Genomic DNA, 23,334 nt, shown 5'->3' with positions numbered 1-23,334 from the left:
GAAACAGCCCGAAGAAATTTACGAATTTTTTATAGATGACTGACTTTGTGATCTTATTGCACAGCAAACGAATCTGTATGATCAGCAAATAATTACCTCGAATTCGTTGATGGCAAAAGTGGAAAGAAGAAGTCGTGAGAGAGACTGGGTACCCATTAACAAAAATGAAATAAAACTTTTTTTAGGAATCTTATTACTGCAGGGTATTGTTCAGAAGCCGAAATTAGTCCATTACTTTTCTCATAATAAACTGTTAGCTACTCCTGTATTGTATGAAATTATGTCTGAGAAACGATTTTTCCTTTTACTTAAATTTTTGCATTTTGCGGACAATGAAGCATATAATAGACAGGTTCACCCCAAATTGTATAAAGTGAAGCCAGTTCTAGACGACCTATTATCAAAATTCAGAACCGCATATACTCCAGACGATCGCCTATCTATCGATGAGAGCCTGTTATTGTGGAGAGGTAGACTGGGATGGAAGGTATACATACCGAAGAAACGGTCGCGCTTTGGTATGGAATCTTATAAGTTATGTGAAGCTAAATCTGGGTATGTGTGGAACCTCCTATGGTATACGGGGAAGGAAACTGATCTGGTAAACGAAGTTTGTGGAATAGATATTTCTGAGTACACTAAGCCTTCCAAAGTTGTATTTACTCTGGCCGAAGGTCTGCTGAATAAAGGTTATCTAATAGCTGTGGATAATTACTACAGTAGTCCGGAGCTATTTGACCTGCTCAATGACCTTCGGACAGATGCTGTAGGCACCGTAAGACCGAACAGGAAAAATCTCCCAAAAGATGTTATGGGGAAGAAACTAAAAAGGGGGAAGTTGCGTTTGCTTATCGTAACAAACTCATTGCTCTCAAGTGGAGAGACAAGAGGGATGTGTGTATGCTAAGTAGCATAGATGATGCCGAAATGCACACTGTGAAAAACAGGAAAAGGGACACAGTAGAAAAGCCTGTCATGTGTATAGATTACAATGACTCAATGGGTGGGGTCGATTTATCTGATCAGTGTATGGTCCCGTACAGTACAGCCCAAAAGCGAATCAAGAAATTCTACCAAAAGATTTTCAGGCACTTGTTGGACATAACAATGTTCAATTCCTTCGTTATTTATCAAAAACATGGAGGAAAATTCACTCGCTTACAATTTCGTATGCACGTTATCCAGAAGCTTTTTGACAAGTATGATAAATCAACCCCTGCTGAAGCCCAGCCAGTCAGATCAGTAGTGTCACTGTCAAATGACCCTTCGGATCGATTCTCGGGAAGGCACTTCGCGGATTTCAATGCCCCTTCAAAGACGAAACCCATTGCAAGCAAGAGATGTGTTGTTTGCAATGCAAATAATAAAAGAAAGGAGACACAGCACTCCTGCAAAATCTGCGATGTAGCACTGTGCCCGGCTCCTTGTTTCGGAGTGTACCACACAGCTAAAATGTGAACTGAGAGGCGTCCATTGAACGTGTATTGTGAATAGTGTCCCTAATTGTGTAAACTCGTGTGTGTGTGTGTGCGTGCGTGTAGACAGTGACGGCGACTAGGGGATAAAGAAATCAGAAACAAAATGGTAGGACCTACATTTGAACTGCGAATTTAATTTCTTTTTTATATGGCTAAAATGCAATAAAAATGTTATTTTTCCCCAAAATGTGGAGGAGCACTACCCCTAACCATTCACCCCCCCCCCCCCCAATTGTCACCGCCACTGCGTGTGTGGATATATAGACTAGTTAAAATCTATGAGTGAAATTAGTGACTCGGCCGTTTCATATCCAGAACAAGAGAAGAAAGTAGATATTCGGTGAGTACATTTTTCTCTGATCATTTTTATATTCTTCAATAGTGTAATAATAGTAAAGTATAACAATATATTATAGGCCCTAGTGCTTGTGGGACTACAATGACAGTTTGATTCGTAAATGTTTACTGCTTATGTACAAGTTTCGGAAAGTAATTATTACAATGCCCATAAGAGAAAAAACGGGAAATATGAGACTTATGCGTTTGTTGCACTAAAAAACGTCGTGCTTAAAAATCATTCTTTATCGTGAATATGCGGTGCAGTATCGAAATTAATGTGTCTTATTGTCACAATATACAAGTAATATTAGATAGATACATGTCGGGTTGCATAAATCCAAGTATTTAAAAAAATAAATAATGATGAAAACACCTCCCTACCGTAGTGTGTAAAGAGGAAGAGATCGCTCCCCACTCAACGGGTTAAATTTGTGTTAATGATTTGATTGATCAATGTATGAATTGAATTAAAGTGTATTTTGTAAGATGTTATTACTGATAAATGATAACCTACTAAAACATCTGGAGAGGTAAGTTGCGTAAATTCAGAGAATTTACTACAGATAAGAATATCTTAACCCACATTCCAGAATTTTAATTTAGAGTAACCTTCAGTGGGATTAAGTGAGCACTAATGCAAAAAGTGCGGAGATAGTGGGTTCGAGCCCCACTGTTGGCAGCCCTGAAGCCCGTGCAGCCTGTGGTTTCCCATTTTCACACCAGGCAAATGCTGGAGCTGTACTAATTTTTTTTTTTTTGCTAGGGGCTTTACGTCGCACCGACACAGATAGGTCTTATGGCGACGATGGGATAGGAAAGGCCTAGGAGTTGGAAGGAAGCGGCCGTGGCCTTAATTAAGGTACAGCCCCAGCATTTGCCTGGTGTGAAAATGGGAAACCACGGAAAACCATCTTTAGGGCTGCCGATAGTGGGATTCGAACCTACTATCTCCTGGATGCAAGCTCACAGCCGAGCGCCTCTACGCGCACGGCCAACTCGCCCGGTGTGTACCTTAATTAAGGCCATGGCCGCTTCTTTCCCACTCCTACGCCTTTCCTATACTGTCGTTGCCATAAGACCTATCTGTGTCGATGCAACATAAAACAAATCTTTTTTTTTTAAGTTGAAATAATGATTGATCATCCCAAATTGGCAAAAAAATGCAAAATAAAAACATGCTATTATCGTTCGTTATATCACAGGATGAATGTCTATACTACTGAGCAATGTCCTAATACGAAGTGAAAAAAGATGACAATTCAACAGCATCCGTCCCTAGTTATAATAAAAATAATCTTCATTATAAACATTATCAAAACTGTCCTCATCTCTTAAATGTCTCTTAAAGACATTATGTAGCACTAAACAACAGACGATAATGTGTGGAATTTTCTCTTAAGAGATTCTGATTCTGACTGCTATTAGAGAAAACGTCTCTTCAGCTGACCAAGACATTTTGCAATAATTACTCTGATTTGAGCATGCACAAGAGCGTAATTCCCTTCTTGTGGATTTTGAAAGTTTTGGTAAGGAGGTAGCAGCCAAGATACAAGCCCGTAACCAGAATCACCGAACAGTACTGCAGCTCCTGTGTACTCTCGCAATCCTTCAAACACACGTGAATTCTTAAATATGCGACTGTCATGAACAGAACCAGGCCAGCTAGCATCAACACTTCTAAAAAGTTTGCTTGAACTGCAGGTTGCTTGTACATTGACAGAAACAAAATGTTTGCAGTTTATGTATGCATCACCGTGTAATCGTGGTTTTAAAACTGGTACATGTGTACAGTCAAGAGCACCAATCACACAAGGAAAGTTAAAGCGTTACTGCCATTCGTCTTTACCTATATTAATATCTTGTGGCCGTGACTGAAATTCATCAAGGGATGTGCATTTTGAAAAATGTTCTCGCTGATGAAATCAATGGTTCTACTTAAGGTAAGGACAGAAGGAAGGTATTATCGGTCAAAATATGCATTTTTTGTTTTATGTCTTAAATGATTCGTCATGCTTTTCTCTACAAGCCTATATATATTTTTGGTTGCATTTATCCGTTCAAACGGGATACAATGGGTTTTTAAAAATGGCTGCCACTAGCTGACACACCCCTTTCCTCATTCCAGTGCCTTGTACTCTTTGTATATTTTCTCTCTGAACCTTGCACTTCTCACATGATGATGTAGATGTTGATTCCCATAGGGAATCAGAAATAATTGTTCCGAATGAGTAAATTTATAATACCAATATAATGGTCCGTTATTGGACATTATAAATTTTCCAGCTAATTTTCCACGGTATGCACTATCCAGCGTCTTGGTGGGTGTGCTAGGTACCAACTGATGAGCCCAGCCTAGCATACGGGGGCGAAACGCTGGCAACCAGGAATGAGTTAGCTGGAAAATTTATAATGTCCAATAACGGACCATTTATATTGGTATTATAAATTTACTCACTCGGAACAATTATTTCTGATTCCCTATGGGAATCAACATCTACATCATTTGATGGCCAAGCAGGCATCAATTTTTGATAATGAGACAATGTCTCTCATAGTGCATTGGCACTGCCGGTGGCTACAATTAGCCTACGCAGTGGCCTCCACGGTATGCCCTATCCAGCGTCTTGGTGGGTGTGCTAGGTACCAACTGATGAGCCCAGCCTAGCACACGGGGGCGAAACGCTGGCAACCAGGAATGAGTTAGCTGTAAAAATTTATAATGTCCAATAACGGACTATTTATATTGGTATTACTTCTCGCATGATACGTGCATGGTAAATGTACATTTTCTATGTTGGTACTGGCCTTGTGTACAGATGCTAGTGAAGGCTGCATTTGTTTAGTAACATGTAGTTATTGTTTGTTTTGATTCCATAGAAACGTGTGATGTAGGCTTATAGTTCATTTATGCAAAACGTGTGCGTTTATCCGTACTCTGTGTTACTATTCTATTGTTTCTGTGATAAGTAGAACAAAGAGGTTTGGTAAACGAAAGTTTTACAGCAATTTATACATTAAAAAATCAGGCAGTATCACTGATAGAGATGTAAACAATAGCTCTAACCTCACTCCAGTAAGTTCTTCATCTAAAACAGTGGATAGGCCTAGTTCATCCAAGAGGAAACTTTCTTATATACAGGCTGAGGATAAGGAAGATACATTTGAAGGTGAAGCTAGTGAAGGTTATGTTATAGTTGATATTGTTTTGTTATCTCAACATATGAAACAGTTTTTTTGGTGTAAATATTGTGAAGGTGTTGAATGTATCAATTTATGTGAAGACACTAGAAGTAGAAAGGGACTGGCCACTAAATTAACTATATTCTGTAGTTCATGTAGGGCTTCAGCTTCATCTATGACATCAAAGAAAGTGGATAGAGGTTATAATGAGAACATTAAGACTTTTCTACAGTATGAGGTTCATAGGAAAAGGTGCTAAATCCCGGGGAAAACTTGATAACAGCTCTTCACGCCATTGATCAATGACTCATGAAGGCGGATAAAGATGCTCAGGCCCTAACTAAGGAATCAAGGACCAGGAAGAGGATGGAGAGAAAGAAGAAGAAGAAGAAAGCCTGACACAAGCTGAATACATGGCAGGAATGTTCTAGATAATTGTCAGTGATCTTTTTTTTTTTTTTCCTTCTTCATTTACTCAAACATTGAGTTTTCAGACATTTAGGTAAACATTTCTCAGTAACTATTGAAGATAAAGATCTGATTTTTTTCCATGTTGTACCTTGGAACCACCCTTAGAGAGGTGAACATAAAACTATGCTATTGCAATCAAAATTATTTGAATTATAAAAATAAAATTAGCATTTTTATGGTAAATTAAATTATGTACTTTAAAAAAAATTTTAATAAACAATTGGTCACTTTAAAAATAATTTTGTGTTTAGCATATAAAATATCTTGTAATATATCCTATCAAAAAATTGGTACCTCTAAGAGTTTTACTTTTAGAGAAAAGTGCACCTAAAGACAAGCATGCTGAAACAAAATCAATTTCATATGTTTTGAAAATAAATCGATGAGTGACCAAATTAATTCAGGATTTTGAAACTGTACAATAACAGTCGGGAAGATACTACAAATATGTGGTATAAATTTAATTGGTATGTTACGAATAGGATCCTGGATATATTAGTTTAAAATTTGCCCACAATAGACTGCCAAATGGTGGTAATTACCTACCTTCTGTCCAGCTACATTGATGCACTAGTGCATCTTCTCCTATCCCAACTTGGAAACCCGGATCGCCAACAAAATGAAGAAATATCTGCATTTATTCCTTCAATCTTAGCTGCACCACCGCGTGTCTTGTCACTTTCTCTACCCCCCCCCCCCCCCCAAAACAAGGAGCTTGAAATTAATTCAAAATTTTCTTCGTTAAATCTGTTCAAATGTTTATATGCACGTTCATCACTATATCACCTGAGATTATAGAGTTTTCGGCGTCGGATATTCATAATTTGCGCAATTAAAAATCAAGCAGAATGCAACACTAACTTGTCACTGAACAAACTTCAAGCTAATTGAGACTAGCCTGGTAAATCTTAAGTAAATGCTTGCATAGTACTCTCACATGCTAGGTTTTATTCATGTATAAATAAGAATTTGCAGGGAAATTACTTGCTAGCAAGTATTTGCTTAAATACCAGTAAGAAAAGCCAGTACTAGATTATTTTTTGCATACTTATTCCAGCATACAGTGTGCCTACAAAGGAGGTAGCAAAAGCATTTGCTTGAGTTTATGCACAGGTCCCAATTGGTTGGGATATAATGCCATATCTGAAAAACTTTTATGATTACCATTTGCATAAAGGAGCGATACCAAATGAATGGAATGATCAGTTCGGGGCGATTTCTGACAAAGGCGTAGGGTTATGACAATGTTGCAAACATTGGGCTGGGAAGACCTGGGATTAAGGAGGCAAGATGCTCGAGTACGTGATATGTTCTGACCAGTTGTTGGAGAGATGGTGCGGAATGACGATCATGAAGATTGTTGTTTAAAGGGGCCAAACATCTAGTTCAACGGCCCCTAATGGTTCGAGGTGAAACTAAATATAATATTAATTAAAATTTTAAAATAATCAGTGAATCTAACTTGCAATGCCTTACTTCCTAATAAAATGATATAAAAGATAGATTAAAATAGAATAATGGACTGCCTTTGAAGGGAAATCATATATATATCATTTGAATTAAAAGTTTAAAAAAGCACATTAAAATAAACAGACTAAAACAGAGTCAATAGAATAAAACTTGGTTAACAATAAAATAAAAATTAAAAACAAAAGAAAATTCACTTTTATACGTGATAAAACAAGCCATTATCCTTCATGAAATGAATGACGGGGATTGTTGACTGCTAGTCATATAGTAGAATGAGGGAGATGATACTCGGATGTTTTAGACTAAGGCACAAATCGGCCAGGTCCACACACTCTGTACCGATGCGTACCACGGTAAGATGACCGCTGCAGGCACACGCCCTCCAGTAAGTAGCAGTACGTTGCTATACCGTGGCTGATCCGAAGATGACATAATACCACTGCTTCTCTCTGTGAAATCCAAAGGGAGGTCTTCCCTACCTTCGTAGTTGCTTTAATCATTCTCAGCTAATATGGTAAAGGGATGGCCTGCAACTCCTTGTCCCAATGGGGGGGGGGGGACAATATGACCGCCTTCTTGGCGGCCTTATCACCTAAATCGTTTCCTGCTATACCTATGTGGCTTGGCAGACACAAAAATGTGATTCTGGTACTGGCATTCCAACACCTGGCCGGCAGGACCTGGATCAGTTGCACCAAAAGGTGCCGCAGGAAACATGCATCAATAGATCGTAATAAGCTCAAGGGGTCAGTACACAGCAGAGAGTGCCGAAGTTCGATCGACAGGGCATACTGCAGAGCTTCAAGGACAGCATAAAGCTCTGGTGTACATGCTATAGTTTTCCAGTAGAGGAAAAGTAAACCGCTCATTATCAACAATGAATGCACAGCCTACTTTCGCATCTGCCCTCGAAACCGCTTGTGTAAATAACTACTGAACCTGGATACCGGCTAACAATGGACAGGAAGAGCTTTTGATATATGGAGGGTTCTGTCTTCACTTTTGGACCGATGGGCAGATCCAGGACGATTTGAAGTCATCATATTAATCACAGAGATACCTTACTTGGTTGTCCAACAAGACAAAGAACTGAAGGTACATCAAACAATCTGTAACTGCTATCCAAGCGCATACGAACCGGCTGCATTGCTCATGGATAAGCAGCGTACAGTCAACGGTTTCCATTGTGGAATATACAAGGATAGTTTGGTTGAAGTGGTATCTGTCACAAATTCGCAGCATAGGACAACAGCTTTTGTTGGTGCTTCTGGTGTAGAGGCAGCACACCAGATTCAGCGACCAGGCTAGCAATGGAGCTTGTACGGAATGATCCCGTTGCCAACTTAACTCCGCTGTGGTGGACCCTAAACAGTTTCACAAGGACGCTTTGTCTTGCTCATCCAAATGCTGCACTGCCATACTCCAATCTGGATAAAATATGACCCTTATAAAATCGCAAGGAGCGTTGTGTGGTCTGCCTCCCACATAGTGCCACTAAGAGACTTGGTTTCTTGGCACATTTGACTTTTAACTGACACACATGTGGTTCCCAAAATAATTTACTACCAAAAAGGAGCAAAAGAAATCGGTATAATGCAGAGCAAAATTGTCCACATACAGTGATTGTATTACTGTTGAACCAGCAGCAGTGGCAATACCATTTATCAGTAGCTTTAGCCTTGTTTTGGCAATCGCAAACAAAGTGACATTGTGACACTGAGATCCCGGTGGGACTCCATTCTCCTGAACATGATACTGCGAATATGCCCCCCCCACCCCCTACTCGGACACTGAATAGATGCAAGGGATAAAAAATTTGCAATAAAACCCAGCAAGTTACCCAGGATTTTCCACTGATGCAGGACTGAAAGGATGCCACATCACCATGGCAACTCTCCATTGTGGACAGAAGTGGTACATGACTCACGACTGTGATGCACACTTCTCGCCCCCCCCCCCCCCCTCTCAAATTAACTTGTTTATTCACAGCTTGCTGCACAGTTTCTGCATGTGCTTTTAATTTCTATATAATCACTCAGTGGGTGGTTAATAGATCCCACAATTCATGGGGACCATTGCAAAGTAAGAGGGCTAGCAGTTCCTGTTTATAATATGTCTCTTAGGGGTTTCAGTGACGTCTTTGTCCATCGGTTGAATTAATGATGTTACATCAGGGCTATACCTTTGCTGGCGAGATGTAGTGTTTACAGTGCACTAGGTCTTCTTGTATGCGCTAGAATAAATTTGTTACTTTCATTGACCTGTCTCAGTCTTATCCTTGGCTTTGACAATATGAAAGTGACTGAGGTATGAGCGATGCTAGTAATACCGTTCCTTATGCAGCCGGTCCCTGCTATGAAAGGTGCGAAAATATCGCTCATAGCCTTAGTTGGTGCATGTATTACAGTGGGCTTGGCAGACTGATGTGTAATAGCAACTTCTGGCTCGGTGTGGAAAGCAACGGGAAACTACCTCACTCCTCATTTCTCTAGTACACCTCTCCAGTAAGGCCTAGGCTGTTTATGACAGCTGTTGGCGGACCTGTAGAGGATCAAACCAGCCTTCAGGCTGAAAACCCAACATGCATACAACACACATCAGGGCTAAATAAGAAACACAAATATTTCTGTCCTCTAATTTCAACTTTGCATCAGCAGGGTGAGAGGGTGCATTATCGAGAAAAAGGATGACCTTTTATGGCAAGCCTTAATAATGTTATTTGTTTTACATCCCACTAACTACTTTTTAAGGTCTTCGGAGATGGCAAGCATTTGGACGCCAAGAAACCTTGAACCCGCAGGATGAACTGATTGGAACAAAGTTATGAAAAAACTGCATTCCATCCATGTGGATTTCTTGTTCTAATGATCCAATGGAAAACATCTCAACAATGTTCCTTTGAAAGAACACACTAGCATTTGCACAGCACAAGATTGCAACACATTCTTTACTAGATTTGTGACCAGGAGCTGGCTTCTTTTCAGCAGCTACCAGGTTTTACTCTGTAAGTTTTTCCAATAAAATCTGTGGTTTCATCAGTGTTACACAGATGGTCTGGAAGAAAATTCTCTTTCTCAATTATTCACATAAACTCAATTCTAAAATTTTCTGCTGCACTTCAGTCACCATTTAGTTTTTATCCTTTGTTGTTTAACTGTTGAATATCATGTCTGCACTTAAATCTCAGCAACCGACCATTAGACACTCAGAATGACCCTAGGAGTTCCAGCTTTTCATGCTTTGTTATCAACAGTCCTTTCTTTAACTGTTCAATTATACGAGGGTTGGGGCAAAAGTCATGCCAACTATTTTTTTTCCTGAGATACCAGTGCGGTTGGAAAATGTGACATATACAGACGAAAGGACAAGGTGTTAACTACATGTGTGGACAATGAATAGTACTGAAATATCGTAACACACTAATTTATTACGGTAGTATCCAGAGCAATATGGCCTTCCCGGTGCAAAAGATTGACAACACAGTACACATAAAGTTGACATGACAAACCTGGGCCAAAAAATGCTTAAAGTAGTCCCCTGCTACTGACACCACATGCTGCCAACAATATGGGAGGCGCTGAATACCATCTGCCTCAGCATTTGCCGCATCATGTGTGAATTGGGTCACCTGTTGGCGCACAGCATTAATAATGTCCTCTCGTGTCGCAATCCGCCTACCACGTAGTGGTTCCTTAAACTTTCGAATGAGATCAAAGCCACAGGGCAAAATGTCGGGAGAGTACGGTGGGTGCTCCAATTCTTTCCATCCCCAACGTCACAGTAGCTGCCCTACACACTCTGCTTTATGTTGTTTTGCATTGTCGTGCAGGATTATTGCACTGTCCACAAGATCCGGACGTTTCTCCCGAACGCCACGTCGTACCTGTCGCAACAGGAAGTCCCTGTAGTACTGTGCGGACACTGTTCTGCCATGTGGAACAAAGTGGCAAACAATGACACCCCTGATGTCATACACGACGATCACCATCAATTTGACTGGGGAAGGATTCTGACGGACCTTCTGCCTCCTTGGTGATCCAGCACGTCGTCACTCCGCGGACTGACGTTTCAGTTGTGGTTTGTATGCCCTGGCCCAAAATGCATCGATGGCGATTATTCGTGACAAGAACTGATCGCCGTCCTGTTGCCAGCGTGCAAGGTGGTCGGAGCATATTGCATAGCGCACCCACCTTTGAACTTCCGTCAGTGCATGCGGTACCCACCGCAATGCGATTTTGCGCAGTTGCAGCTCATTACACAATATCCTGTGGACGGTGCGTTTCTCAATGCCACTTGCCCTCTCTAACACCAGTAGCTTCCATCGTTTGTCTTCATCCAGGAGCTACTCGATGACGGCACGTGCCACATCGGTCCGCACACTGACAGGTCGTCCCGAACATTGCTCATCACTGGTTGACACACGTCCTTGCTGAAACTTTCCTAAACACTGTGCTACTGTACGGTATGGTAGGGCATTATTCCCAAGGGCTTCCACTAATTCACTGTGACATTCCATCACATTTCTCCCTCGGAGAACGGCTATTATGATGTAAGCAGGCTGCTCAACGCAGGATACTTCCATCTCGCACGACACTGACCAACTGACTGATTTCACAGCCCTCGCTGCGCTACTTCCAGCTATCACAGAGCCATCTGTTGTTCTGCATACACACACTGCCTGCAGAACTTCCACACGACACATATACGTTTGTGATCCGTTCACATATCTACAAGAAGAAAAAAATAGTTGCCATGACTTTTGCCCCAATACTCGTATAAACATGTCAATAAATGTGTAGTATTAAATTGAAAGAAATAATGTCCCTCGACATTAGAAGAGATGAGTTAATAATAAATTAATAAACTTTGATTATTCCTCAGAGACTGAAGCAGAAGTTGTCTTTGATGACTTGTAGTTCCCAACCATCGCTTTGCACAAGGTTTCCTGTTGCCCCGCAAAACACTTTTGTAATATGAGAAACTTCTCTCTACATCACAGTAGGCTACGGGGCATATTTAAATGATAATTCCTCCACAGACAGAGGAGAGTTCTTTTGGCGTTTTACTGTTTTGCTTCAAGAATGTTTTGAATATCGCAGATCTGTTTATAACCAGGACTTTTTTGAAATTGTTATTATTCACTTTCTCTTTTGCTTTTTCTTTTTTTTTTTTTTTAACCAGGAAAAACAACTCTGATATACTGTTTCTTCAAAAAGAGTTAGAGATTCATTTTAGGGAGTTCCTATGGTTTCCAGTGATGTGATTGCAGTTAGTGATTAAGAAAAATGGGCAAATGTGAAAACAAGTGATTAAGAAAAATGGGCAAACGTGAAAACAACACTATCTTCTAACTCACTGCCTGACAGAATAGTTTGAACTGCTTCTATTGTTGCAGTGTCATTTGAGTCCAATAATTTAAGAATGTCTTTGACCGTTCGTATGTGCTGAGAATAATACAAGGCTGCATCCAGCCAGGCTCCCTATAGAGTTAACACTGGTCCAGGAGGAAGGGGACATAAAGTGGTGATGATCTAAACAACTTAACTCTAAGTGGGGTGTAACAAAAAATTTCTTTGTAGAGGTCACAAGTCGGGCTGAGTAGCTCAGAGAGTAGAGCGCTGGCTTTCTGAGCCCAACTTGGTAGGTTCGGTCCTGGTAGTTTTTGGTGATATTTGAAGGTGGTCAAATACATCAGCCAACGTCAGTAGATTTAATGGCACTTTAGAGAACTCCTGCTGGACAAAATTTCAGCACCTCAGCATCTACAAAAACCAAAGTCATTAGTGGGATGTAAAATCAATAACACTACCGTTGTTAGAGGTAACAAATCGCTCTACCAATGGGAAAGATTTGCGTATTATTTCAGCAATGCAATGAAGAACATGTGGCTAAAGATGTTAAATGAATTATGTTAGGAAAAGTACCTTTAACACTTTCAACGCTATGTCCGTACGGGATACGGGCATACTGCTTCTCTGGTTGTGGACGGCGCCCGTATACCATACGGCGTGATTTTCATGGCGAATGTTTATAGGCAGCTGCACATATCCCGTACTGTTCCCGTCCCTTGTTTGGAGGTAATAGTTTATCTAGTGTCCACTAGAATGCAGCAGTTATCAGGAAGTTCAAACCTAGACAATAAAATGGGTAGTTTCTCCTTGCCATGACCTCTACCTTAAGCATTTGATATGCCGGGTGGTGAGCGAGCCAAACATGCTGCGCTGTCAGCTGTGTTATTGTACAAACATATCCTCATGCTGGCTCAATGATAGTGATATCTTAGTGATATCGGGAGTAGCAGGTTAAGAAATAGATGACAGTGAAGAATACTCTGCTTACGAACCAGATAACATATCAAGTAATAGTTCGGGCAAGATTTTTATATGTTACGTCACTTTCGAGTGCAAGTTTTTTTAGCAGCATTATTTTACTCCAAATACAAATTATAGAAATACTTCACCTCTCCCGAAATCGGGGCTTATTCTTTCATTTGGGCCAAGAGACACAGGCTGTTGATTCACCTGTACTGCAGAAAGGAAGTACTGTAGATGGTGGTGCAAGGGAGTGCAAGGTTGGACTGTGCATAGTCCAATGTTTTCAGGACTATTCCTAAATTAGGTAAATTTTGTATTTCAAATATACAGTACATGTGTTTATTAGTGGCTTAAGTAGCAGCATTAAATTATTCATTTTTGTTATTTGAGCAAGCTTATTGGTAAAACTTGAATGTAAAAGATTTTTCTCGTATATTTTTTAATGTTTTTCATAAGACTAGTATAATTAAAATACTTCAGATTACTTCCTGATTAACATCTTCGTTTTGTTCGTTTTGGATGGCTGACACCTTCATATGAAACAAAAATCAGGTATGTACTATGTTTTACTGTTGTGTAATAATGTATTAAAATTCAGGAAAAAGACCAGTTCACTGCTAGGGTCCATGTTAACACATTCACGCCCGTATCTGAGTTATTGCCTATAGCGCGTGACCATGCTGTGGACCGTATCCAAGTTAGCCTGGATAAGCGCAACCTTGAACTGGAGCCGTTCCTATGCAGCCGGGATCTATTTTGGTCACAAATATGTGCGAGAGAGATGAAGGTAATACCCTTATGAATGCTTCTACTCACCAGAAACCACATGGCCACGGCGATTTTCCCTCCCAATGCACTTCTTTTGTTTTGTTTCTGAAGGTAGCCTTGCGCTGGCCCAACTAGTTGCGTAGTTGGTTTGTGACTACACAAGCGTGTGTATAATCGCGTTCTGAAGTGTAACCATGGTGTGTAGGGACAATATAAATGATGCAAGTGGTGCGAATTTACAAAGCACAGTTTTTCAGCTGCTTGAAAATTATCTTGGCCAGGGGTATACAGTCTATATGGACAATTATTACAATAGCGTTGGACTCGCGAAACAATTACGGGAACAGAACACTGCCGTATGTGGAACAATACGGTCAAATAGGGGTGTACCGAAAGATCTAAAGGAACATCAGGGAATTCTCAAAAGGAGGGAAAAGTGAACCCGACATACAAGTACAGTCACCTCTCTCCGACATTTCAGCTTCATCGACTTCATCAGCTCCAAGTCAACATCCCGCGATTTTGCCGCCAAAAAGGGCATCAGCCGAGGATCACCATTTAGGTTCGATGGGAAGAGAAAAGAAGTTTCCACCATCAAATAAAGTCAAGTTCCCCTCAAGAAGGTGCCAAGTGTGCTTCAAAAATAAAATTATTAGTGGAACACGCTATTTTTGTGGAAAGTGTGGTGTTCCATTCACCCAGGACAGTGTGACATTACCTAACACACCCTACAGAGATACTAGAGGACTTCATTAAGGTATGTGGAAAATTTTGTTTCCATATCTTGTTTAGTTTAGAACTTATTGTGAAAAGAATTTGTTGTTTGCTCTGCTACTAACAGCTGGAATAGCTGGGCCAGCCCTTTAAATAGCTCACTCAGATGATGGGCATGAATGTATTAAAATATAGTAGTGTTGAAAGTTTTAAATATTTGTCATAATATTACCATATTGCATCTGTAACAAATAAAACTAGATGGTCATATTTAATACTAGAAGGCTATAATAATTTCAAGGAGTCCAGTACACACTTGATCAAAGTTACATTGTTAGTGGCCGGTAATTCATGTGCATTAAGATCCTTTGTTCCCTATTTAAGGCACCGACAATTACATTAGCAATAAAATGCCCTCAGATTCAGTGTTTTCATCTACAGACGACAACATGAACTGAACCACTAGCTGATTTTGTAAATATGAAATTACATTATAGTAACAATGTCCTACGGATTTTTTTTTTTCTTTTTTACTAGTTGTTGCTGAGAAGTCCTACCATCTTTTCCTTGGTGGAACAAAGATATTTCAGCAGCTATAAAAGAACAACATTGTGCTCATAAACAATGTCATAGGCAGCCTACTGTCGCGCGAGTTCTTATTTGAGAGAGTAAGAAAGCTTCATGGGACATATACTGTATGAGTAGTCCACGACATCACATACACTGTCATCTCAATTGTGGAATAAAGATGTATTTTGGGTGTACAAGGACCATCCTCAGTACTGGAAATTTCCATTGCGGGCAGTATCATTACTGATCCACCCACAGCTGCTAACCATATAGCTAGTCATTTTGCAGATGTGTCTGGTTCAGAGTATTACCATCCTGATTTCCTGGCTCTGAAGTGGGAGGCAGAACGTAGTCATCTTAGTTTCGCCACTCAAGCCTCAGACGACTATAATGTGCCCTTTGCGGAGTAGGAACTCCGCAGTGCCTTGGCGCTTTGTAAGGACACAGCTGCTGGACCACATAATGTCCATAACCAGATGTCCCACCACCTCAGCAGGGATAGTCTCTTATACTTTCTTGGGGTTGTTCAACCGAATCTGGAAAGAGGGTGAATTTCCGTCACAGTGGTGAGAGGGAATAGTAATCCTCCTCCTCAAGCCAGACAAAGAAATTAAGTATGCAGGAAGCTATAGACCTATTTGCCACAATGTTTGTGCAAACTATCTGAGAGGGTGGTGAATCGCTGACTTGTGTGGTGTTTGGAAAATAAAAGGACTTCTGTCTGAGAAACAATGTGGTTTTCGAGCTCCCTGCCTATCTTGGAGCAAGAGGACAAGATAGATATTTTAGACAATCTTATAATTAGAAAGCTTAAAATGGACATAAAGAAGAAAATAAGTTTTAGGAGAATGAGACTTTTTAAAAGCAGCTTAAATGACACCAGGTCAGTTTAATTTATTATTGTTCTATTGGTAATTTATGTGAATATTTATTATTGTTGCTGCATTGACTAACAGTAAATACTTACAGTGGGTGGACAACAAATAAATAATTTTTAATTTTGATCCCACTTCAAGGATTTTGAGCAATTTTTTACACACTTAGGTTAGTTGAGTGGAAATTAATGTGAGGCTCTTCTTTTGGCTTCACTGTGGTAGTAACTCAATTCTTGTCCGGCCCCGCGGTGTACGGGCCATAGCGTCCGCTGTCAACCGGCGGCTCTGGGTTAGTTTCCCAGCCGGGTCAGGGGTTTTAATTGTAAATGATTAATATCCCTGGCCTGGGGATTGGGAGTTTGTGTCGTCCTTAACATTCCTTGCCTCACATTCAACACTCTACATTTCCGCAATTCCACTTACACGCAGGTTCCTCTCATATGGTGAAAGTAGTGGCAAAATATCTACAGAGGTCGACGCTACGAACAAATATAAATTTTTCAAAAAAGTAGAAAAACTCAATTCTTCACCGCTAGAGGTCTTTTAGGTCTAAGTTTTTCTCGCTAGATGGTGCAAGAGCTGCCAATGAGAGAGTGTGTCTAGTTTTGTCTCTCTTAGTTATTCACAACATTGAGATTATTCACAATATTAAGAAAGTTGCTTTGTTGAACGTAATAATTTGCTATCATCAGAATTTTCCAAGTGAATATAATATTAATTTAGCATTATCTTTGTGATTAATAAGGAACAATAACAATGGGTGAAAGTGGAGACCTGAGTTCAAGAAAGAAGAAGGAAGTTGAGGTTATGTTGTAATGTTCAAACTTAAAAATGTGTGAAATAGCCAGGAAATGTAATGTATCTCCACAAAGTGTTGGAAGAATTAAAAGACAGGTGGACTTTGGTGAAACAGTTACACCAACAAAGCGGCAAACCTGTAGGGGACTGAGGATGACCACACCAAGGCAGAAATGAATGCTTAAGAATACTGCTTTGTGTAATCGAAAGGGTACTGTTAAGATCATTTGTGATCTCTTGAGTGACGAAGGTTGTAATAAGCACAAAGACAGCTCTTAGGTGACTTCACGAGTCTGGATTACGATCCAATCACAAAAAAGCCAAAATTTACACCAGCCATGATGAGAAAGTATTTATCTAGGGCGTTCAGGCATAAAGATTGGACTGCAAGTGATTGGTCAAAGGTAAGTTAATTTGTTCTATTGTTTTATGAATTAATTCAGTCCATTGACTGTTGGAGTCTTCATCAAACTTTGTCAAAATTCAAAAATAATTTCAATGATGGACTTTTTAATACTTTTTACTCCATACGTTTCCTTCTTGCAGGTTTGCTTCTTAGATGAGTCGACGGTAGAAATTCTGCAAGATCGTCAGCAGCACGTTTGGAGACGTCCTGGAGAGCAGTTGATGTTTAAATGCATTAGGAAAACTTAAATACCCCAGTAAACTTATGGTATGAAGTGTGATATCTGTCCATGGCATTGGGACACTGGATTTTGTTGAGGGTACTATGAGGAAGGATCAATATAAACATGTCCTGGATACTTGCCTAATAAATAAAGTAAATGAGTGGTATCCAGAAAATGATGAAATCTTCATGCAGGATGCGGCACCCTGCCGTAACTCAAAATTCATCATGAATCATCTGCAGCAGTTAAGCATCCAAGTATTGGACTGGCCAAGGAACAGCCCAGACCTGACTCCCGTAGAAGGTATATGGAATATTATGAAGAAGAAGGTCAGCAGTCCCTTGTGCACTTACAGTATATTCCTGATCTGAAACAGCGTCTGCAGCGGGTGTGGAAACATGATGCAGCTACCAGTGAAATAGTGGCATGGAACACTGACAGCGTGTCAAGATGAATTATGGCTGTTATTAAAGCTAAAGGTGGTACTACCAAGTACTACAGTAGAACCTCGATAATTCAAAATCGGTTAATTCAAAATCCCGCCTAATTCGAAGAAGCTCTCGTTCCCGGAAACATGAGATACAGTTTTGCACGTTATTTAAGTTGTTTAATTCGAAATACGGATAATTCGTAATTTGAAGTACAATGTCGGCCCCATTACCGAAATTCAGACTTTTAATTCGAAACTGCCTTTACAGTTTATAACAATAGTAAGTTATGTTACAGAGTAATTTCAACTCGAAATTTATTCGTGTCAAAATAGAACGCGTGTTCTGGAATGTGGAGGGGTAGCTATCCACACTTACACTCACTTCGGTGGCTCTACAGTGTGCTTCATGATTGCTAAGTTGAATGAAATCGGAATTCTTTTGTATTCAACCTTTTAAGGAACGCCATAATATCATGCAACAGGCAGTGTGCGGAAAAACAGAATCCGCGAACACTGGCACTGCCGACAGTTGACGAAAAAACGTAGCTCACATAATAAATTCGTAGGCACCGAACAATATTGTCATTGCCGACGAAACTGCATTGTTTTATTTTAATGCAAGCCCAAACGGTCTTATGGTTTTAAAGGAGAAAGTGCCAGCCGGAGAATCGTACAAAGGTCGGGGATGGGGGTCATTGTAGTGCGTTGCAATGCACATGGAAGCAAGAAACTTTATTCCCTCATCATAGGAAAGTTCGATAAGCCACAATGTTTTAAGGACGTTGCTCACTTTCCATGCTAGTACAAAGCATCTACAAATGGAAACAGTACAGAAATTCAAAAAATAATGCATTTGCACAGGGAAACCAGCATAATTTATCCTCGTCTTCGAATTGTGTGTTGTTTTTTTCTTTCGTTACGTGAGGTTATGTTTGTCAGTGATTTATCCAAGTGCATTATTTGAACATTGTAAATGCACCTTGTTGGACACCTTTTTTTATTTATTTATTCTGCTATTTGTTTTACGTCGCACCGACACAGATAGGTCTTCGGCGACGATGGGATAGGGAAGGCCTAGGAAGTGGAAGGAAGTGGCCATGGCCTTAATTAAGGTACAGCCCCGGCATTTGCCTGGTGCGAAAATGGGAAACCACGGAAAACCATCTTCAGGGCTGCCGACAGTGGGGCTCGAACCCACTATCTCCCGATTACTGGATACTGGCCGCACTTAAGCGACTGCAGCTATCGAGCTCGGTCATTTCGGAAATAGTTCTTTCCGTGGCATTTGAAAGGTTTAAACTGTAAATCGAGGCGATTGCATGTATTAATGGGTCTTAGAACACACTGTAACGCGGCAAGTCTTTACATTTCTGAAGTACGAGAGAAGTGCCATGGCGGGAAATCGTACAAGGATAGAGTCATAGGAAAGGTCGTTTTTAAGGGCATCGGGTACTTTCTGTGTAAATACAAGGCATCTAAAATGCATACAGTATAGTAATCCAATAAATAAAGCACTTGCAAATGGGAGCCAGCATAGATTTCTCCTCGTCTTTGAATCATGCTTTCTTTTTTTATTTCTTTCGTTGCGTGAAGTTATGTTCGCCAGTGAGAAATCCAAGTGCATTATTTGAATACTGTAAATGAACCTTCTTGGAAACATTTTGGAAATAGTTCTTTTTACATGGTATTTGAAAGGTATAAACTGTGAATCAAGGTCAACTGCGTGCAGTAACGGACCTTAGAACATTTTGTAACGCGGCAAGAGTTGGTACTTCTGAATTGCGAATTGGCGGTTAATTCGAAATCGCGTAATTCAAAGTCCGATTTTTTAGTCCCAACGACTTCGAATTAACGAGGTTTTACTGTAACTGTCTCAAATGATGCAAAATCAAGTGCATTCGTTGTCAACATTTGAAACATGATAAAAGCATTGTAAATATACTATACAAACTGAAATAAAGTTAAAAATGTAAGAATTTATGGAAATTCCTAATTCGTTGTCTACCCATCCTAGGTCTTTAAGAGGGATTAATGTATTTTATGATTACTTTTAAGGAGCCATTAAAATTGGTAATATGGATTATTCATTTTTTTCAATTAACCATTCACTATGTGCCATCCATTAAGGCATATGGTTTCAAAGGTTTATAAAGAATAGTATAACTAGATATAATGTACAAAATATTCTACAGAGTCCTCATCTACCCGGTACCATTCTGGATGTTACAGTGTGTTTCACAATTCTTTAGTGGATTACAAATCATTAATACAGGTAATAAATTATATACAGGTTTTTACATCAACTAAACTCGTATAAATATCTATATACAGCAAATGTTTCATGACATAACCTCACAAATAATGTGATTGTAAACTAATAATGATACTAATAAGTGGATGTACATCACAAGTCATAATAATAATAGTCATAATCATAAAATAATAATAATAATAATAATAATAATAATAATAATAATAATAATAATAATAATAATAATAATAATAATTATAATAATAATAATAATAATAATAATAATCATCATCATAATAATAACTCAAGCTCGATATTTGCATTATTTACCCATGGGTGAGAGAATATTTTCGAGTTATATCAGTTTATTACACTTGCATCAACTGTCGATAGAACTGGACGTAAGTCTGAAATGGAACATTTAAAACATGGATGTAATCTAGAGGGTATATTACAGCAACACTTAAAAATTGTTTTTCCATGAATGGCAACTGTCAAGTGGAGGAGAGTTACTGACGGGCCAAACCCTGAGCCTGCTGTAACACATCAGTACTTTAGACCACAAATGCACTGTTTATGCAGTGAAAATATTACCTGCCTGTTGTTCTATCTTCCAGTGTACTAATTATGTTGAGTGGCGGTGTGGGTGGTGGTTGCTGCTTTGAGGGGGCCAAATACAAAAGTCATTGGCCGCATACAATGTCAATGGTCTACGCTAGACAATGAATTCAGGGTAGGCACAAGGCAACGAAATACCTCCCCCCCCTTTTTATTTGCTAGCGGCTTTATGTCACACCGACACAGATAGGTCTTATGGTGACGCTGAGATATGAAAGGCCTAGGAGTTGGAAGGAAGCGGCCGTGGCCTTAATTAAGGTACAGCCCCAGCATTTGCCTGGTGTGAAAATGGGAAACACGGAAAACCATCTTCAGGGCTGCCGACAGTAGGATTCGGATCCACTATCTCCCGGATGCAAGCTTACAGCCACGCGCCTCTAACTACACGGCCAACTCGCCAGGTAAAATACCTCGTGTGTTCTCAGAGTTGGTTAACCTACTTAGAACAAAGCCCTTCTTGGACATGCTACTTGAACAGTCTGATTGAAGTTTTAATAATAATAATGTATTGGCTTTACTTCCCACTGACTACTTTTTTGGTTTTCAGAGACTCAGAGGTGCTGGAATTTAGTCCTGCAGGAGTTCTTTTATGTGCCAGTAAATCTACCGACACGAGGCTGACGTATTTGAGCACCTCCAAATATCACCAGACTGAGACAGGATCAAACCTGCCAAGTTGTGTTCAGAAGGCCAGCGCCTCAACCGTCTGAGCCACTCAGCCCAGCAACTGAAGTCTTATAAAGATATGAAAATGAAAAGGAACACATTAAATGATGAATACAATGACAGGTCAGTGTAGGAAGGGGTGGTAATAGAAAGGGAAGACAAAGACAAACACAAAAATCCTAAAGAACAATGATGTCCACTCTTCACACAATGCTATCTTTGAATAGATAGGCTTTCTCCTCATCAATCTCTCTTTTTTATCTATTGAAAATGTTCATTTTAGAGGTTCTGAAAAATATTTTAAAACATACTTTCAATAAAAATTTTCAATACTATCTACATCAAATATTTTAACCAGTTGGAATGTGACAGAAGCTGCACTAAATTGATCAAGATTCCTAACTTAAAAATCATTCGACTGACTATGTTATGAGTTGCCGAAGACTAAACATAATTATCATCTGATGTTACAGCTCAAGTATTTGCAAATGAACACTTTACATTCTCATGCACCTGCTTGCTATAAATCATTAATCCCACAACGTAAGCTGTTCTCAGCACTCTCAACATTACCTGCCCATTTAAGCGGATGTCATTAAGACGATACCATTCTTCCTCATTGTTGTCTACCGACATCAATGTTTCCTGCTCGGCTGCCCAATTCAATTCCAAATTGTGATGACCTTCTTCGTCGGGTGAATGCATTGCCACTGCCGAGTAGGGGCCACCTAAGGGTAGCGTAACTATCGTAGGACCAATCTGAAACAAAATTAACGATCAAATACTACAACTGCATTTAACCTTATTTAATGATAAAAATGATTATCACAGCAGAATGAAAAAAAAAAAATTGTTAACTTAAGGCTGGTACAAAAATATGAAGACAAAGATGTGTATAAAAAGTGTGGCAATAAATTAGTCATATTGTATAAGTGATGTAATTGCAGTTACTCATCAAGGAGAATGGCAAAGAAGCTCTCACACATAGCTAATCACTAATAAACACTATCTCAAATAAAAAGCTTGATAACTAGTATACTGTAAAATCCCTAACCTATCCTCAGTTCCAACGTACACTTAAATTGCATTTTACGTCCTACTTACATTTATACATGTGACTTGGAATGAATACTAAAGGTAACATGTGATCCTCATATCGGAAAGAAAAATAAATAAATAAATATTATATATATTATTTTTAATGACTTTTCTACAACAAGCTAAGCCTGCCTTCTATGGAAAAAAGTGGTTTTGAATAAGAATACTCAAATATATGCATATCTCAAATTCACAAATAATACTGTATTTATGCTCCTCCTAGCAAAAAGGTATAAAAGTATTGAAAATCTGCTAAAACTGTGTAAGCTAGTGTTCACATTCACACTATATCAGTGATCAAAGTTAAATACACAGCAATATCCCCTCGATTCCAGGAAAACTGGTCACATTTTTAATGGACAAACCTACTACTCATACAAAATTTGTCATACAAATACTGTCAAGGGTGGATTATGTCAAACTTGATAATTTGTCATTAAGTTTTATTGGCCACATTGAGTACGTTTGTCACATTTTCAAGTCTAACATTCCACCATGAACTTGTAATTAATGACAAAACTGATAATTTTCTAGTAAGAGTCTCTTCTGAAATATCTGGAAATTATAGGCAAGACAAGTTAAATTAACATATTGCCTGATATTATGTCCTATTCCACGAAGATAAGTTGAAATATCCCTACTGGTTTTATATTCTAAACAACAAC

The 23,334-nt window shown here is 39.4% G+C and overlaps 1 protein-coding gene across 2 annotated transcripts in view; it reads right to left on the bottom strand.

Annotated features, from left to right (window-relative positions):
- The window catches only part of LOC136863048 (SPRY domain-containing protein 3), a 201,966-nt gene that overhangs the window by 72,113 nt on the left and 106,519 nt on the right, over nt 1–23,334 (bottom strand). For both annotated transcript variants that reach the window (XM_067139372.2, XM_067139371.2), the window contains one exon: nt 22,145–22,330. In XM_067139372.2, coding sequence (XP_066995473.1) covers nt 22,145–22,276 — 132 coding nt within the window. In that variant the 5' untranslated portion in view covers nt 22,277–22,330. The remainder of the gene's footprint in view (nt 1–22,144; nt 22,331–23,334) is intronic.

This window comes from Anabrus simplex, chromosome 2 (genome assembly GCF_040414725.1).
Source record: "Anabrus simplex isolate iqAnaSimp1 chromosome 2, ASM4041472v1, whole genome shotgun sequence".
Lineage (NCBI taxonomy): Eukaryota > Metazoa > Arthropoda > Insecta > Orthoptera > Tettigoniidae > Anabrus > Anabrus simplex.
This window is presented reverse-complemented; position numbering and strand designations above follow the sequence as displayed.